Source organism: Zerene cesonia, chromosome 10, assembly GCF_012273895.1.
Source record: "Zerene cesonia ecotype Mississippi chromosome 10, Zerene_cesonia_1.1, whole genome shotgun sequence".
Lineage (NCBI taxonomy): Eukaryota > Metazoa > Arthropoda > Insecta > Lepidoptera > Pieridae > Zerene > Zerene cesonia.
Genome location: NC_052111.1, coordinates 8,898,055 through 8,900,503, shown reverse-complemented (window position 1 = coordinate 8,900,503; position 2,449 = coordinate 8,898,055). Strand labels below are relative to the sequence as shown.

At 32.3% G+C, this 2,449-nt stretch overlaps 1 protein-coding gene across 1 annotated transcript; it reads left to right on the top strand.

Annotated features, from left to right (window-relative positions):
• The first annotated feature begins 417 nt into the window (after positions 1-417).
• Positions 418-1,043, top strand: LOC119829573 (lysosomal Pro-X carboxypeptidase-like). The gene is made up of 2 exons (XM_038352145.1): positions 418-641; positions 829-1,043. The coding sequence occupies exons 1-2, from the start codon at positions 437-439 to the stop codon at positions 1,014-1,016; spliced, it is 393 nt and encodes a 130-aa protein (XP_038208073.1). The 5' UTR covers positions 418-436; the 3' UTR covers positions 1,017-1,043.
• Positions 1,044-2,449: the final 1,406 nt, after the last annotated feature.

The window sequence follows — 2,449 nt, the reverse complement described above, 5'->3', positions numbered from 1 at the left end:
TAATAAATGTTATTTGCAGTTAACAATTTTCTTTTTTCTTTATTACAATATTTATGGCAAGACTAGGTATTTATAAATCTATTTAACCCTCATTCAGTTAAGAAAAAAGAGAGTGTCATCAAATTAGGTATATTTAAAATGTTACAGATATTGTAATAATATCATTATTATATATAAAAAATAAACCAATAAACTTACAATGGAACTTTTTTCCCGTTTTGCAACATTTTTCCTTGCTAGCTATTGGTCGTAGCGTTGTGTTAACGGCCTATATATTATTTAGGAAGCAGTTCTTAATATATGAGCATTTATTCAAACGAACTCTTCAGCCTTTTTTTACATGTTTAAAATTGTACCTAATATCTCAAACCCATCAGATTTTTTATGTCCAAGATTTAACGTTTTTTTGAACAAAATCCCACAGGCCTGCACAGAAATGGTGATGCCAATGTGTACAACTGGCAAGGATGATATGTTCGAAGCATCGCCCTGGAACTTTACGAAGTACTCCGAGGAATGCCATAGAAAATACAACGTGTACCCGCGTCCTGATGGCGCTGGAGTCGAATATGGAGGAGATAGACTACATGCAGCCTCTAATATTGTTTTCAGTAACGGTTTACTTGACCCATGGGCGGGAGGTGAGGCCAAAAACGCATATAAATATTTTCTGTGCCAGTTAAAAAAAGGAATTAGAAAAATCTTATCCACATATTAATTATATCCATAAAACTTGGTGGATTATAATTATTGTAGTCACTCTCTTTAGATTATTGATTCTTAATAGAATTGCAGCTGTGGTCAATTAACAAATTGTATCTGTTATAGGTGGAATTTTGAACAGTATCAGCAAATCAGTGACAGCAGTCGTGATCATAGACGCAGCACATCATTTAGACCTCATGCCGAGCACACCTCATGATCCGCAATCGGTTATAGCGGCCAGGAACATCCATAAACAAAACATCGATAAATGGATTAGAGAGTTCAGACAGGAGAGGAAGAATAGACAATAGATAATAAATACTTTTTCCAGATTTTAATCATGTTTTATTTCGTATTCACTTGCCCACATTGGTATGAATGATTTGAAATATTATAAAACAAAATATATGTAAACTATAAATTTGTTAAAAATGTGTTCTCTACTGTTAACAATAGAGAGACGTAAAATCTACCTTGTGCTGTATTGGTATCAGTTTACCCACTACGTTGACTTGTTTAAATATAATTTCTCCCCTTTTATGGTTATGGTGAATTTTTTTTTTTTTGTAAAACATAAGAACTGATGGCTGAACATAGATTCGTCAATAAATAGCTTCCACAAATCAATTATGTATTCTTCAATTTTTTTTTACGATGTAGGTTGCTCAGTTATAATTGCCCTGCCCTGCTTATGCAGTTATAATATTGTATTGAGGCCGACGACCACTTTCGACTGATAGATTGATAGGTCCAAGAGGTTCCACCAGTTGCTATCAAAGAATGCTGCTTACTGTCCTTCCACCTCTTCCACGAAGATAATTATATACATTTCCAATTTGACTTAGAGTTGCATATGATTTTCCGATCGCTTTATCCGGTGTTGGAGCTCGAACTGATAGCTGGAAACTTACTAATGTCATCGTATCAATATTTTCTTTTTCTGATTCAAATCTTTATTAATCATCTGGCATATCTTGTAATAAATTGAGTATTTCTCTATTTTGTAGTTTCGCGGCATATATTCAATAAATTACGGAGATTAGTTTTACTAAACTTACGTAAAATGTGTCAAAACAAGCTGTTGTGACATAATATAATATAAATATAATAAAATGATTCAAATGTATACAATATGCACTCATATTACAAACATAAACTTTACTTATTTCAAATAAACAACTGACGGTGGCCAGCTTTGAAAACAAAACACCATTATAAATTATAAACAATGCACTTGAATACGATTTGATCATCAATTTCTGAGTAGGGACTCATATTAATAAAAGTCATAAATTATAAGAAAGATTCGACAAAACGTTTTCGATTTTTATCATCTTCCGGTCGTCATTTGCTCCAGTCTTTCTAATGCTACACCTAAACCTAAAAGTATAAGAGATAGAGGCACATTATCTTTTGACGCAATTAGCACAGTATTTGAGATAATTAATATTAAAGAAAATCACTTGTAAATATTTAACCCATACTAATTGAAGGCGCTAATCTTAGGAATTAAATGTGGTTACAGGCATTATACATGTTATATAATAATGATATCTTGAATGATGTAATCATGTAGGACGAGGGTGAAATTAGGGGACACAGCCAGTAAAATTATTTTGCATGCTATAATTATTATGAATAAAATAAAATTGAAGAAGAGAAGAAATTTATTAAATGGCAACTCCCGATTCCACTAAGGACGGATTCTGCCAATGTCACGTTTTGTACAGATAATCAGAGGATT

Bases quoted from the DNA above. Each gene is read 5' to 3' on its own strand.
- LOC119829573 (XM_038352145.1), top strand. From the start codon at position 437: ATGGTGATGCCAATGTGTACAACTGGCAAGGATGATATGTTCGAAGCA. The intron at 642-828 runs GTGAGGCCAAAA...TATCTGTTATAG, and splicing joins ACTTGACCCATGGGCGGGAG to GTGGAATTTTGAACAGTATC.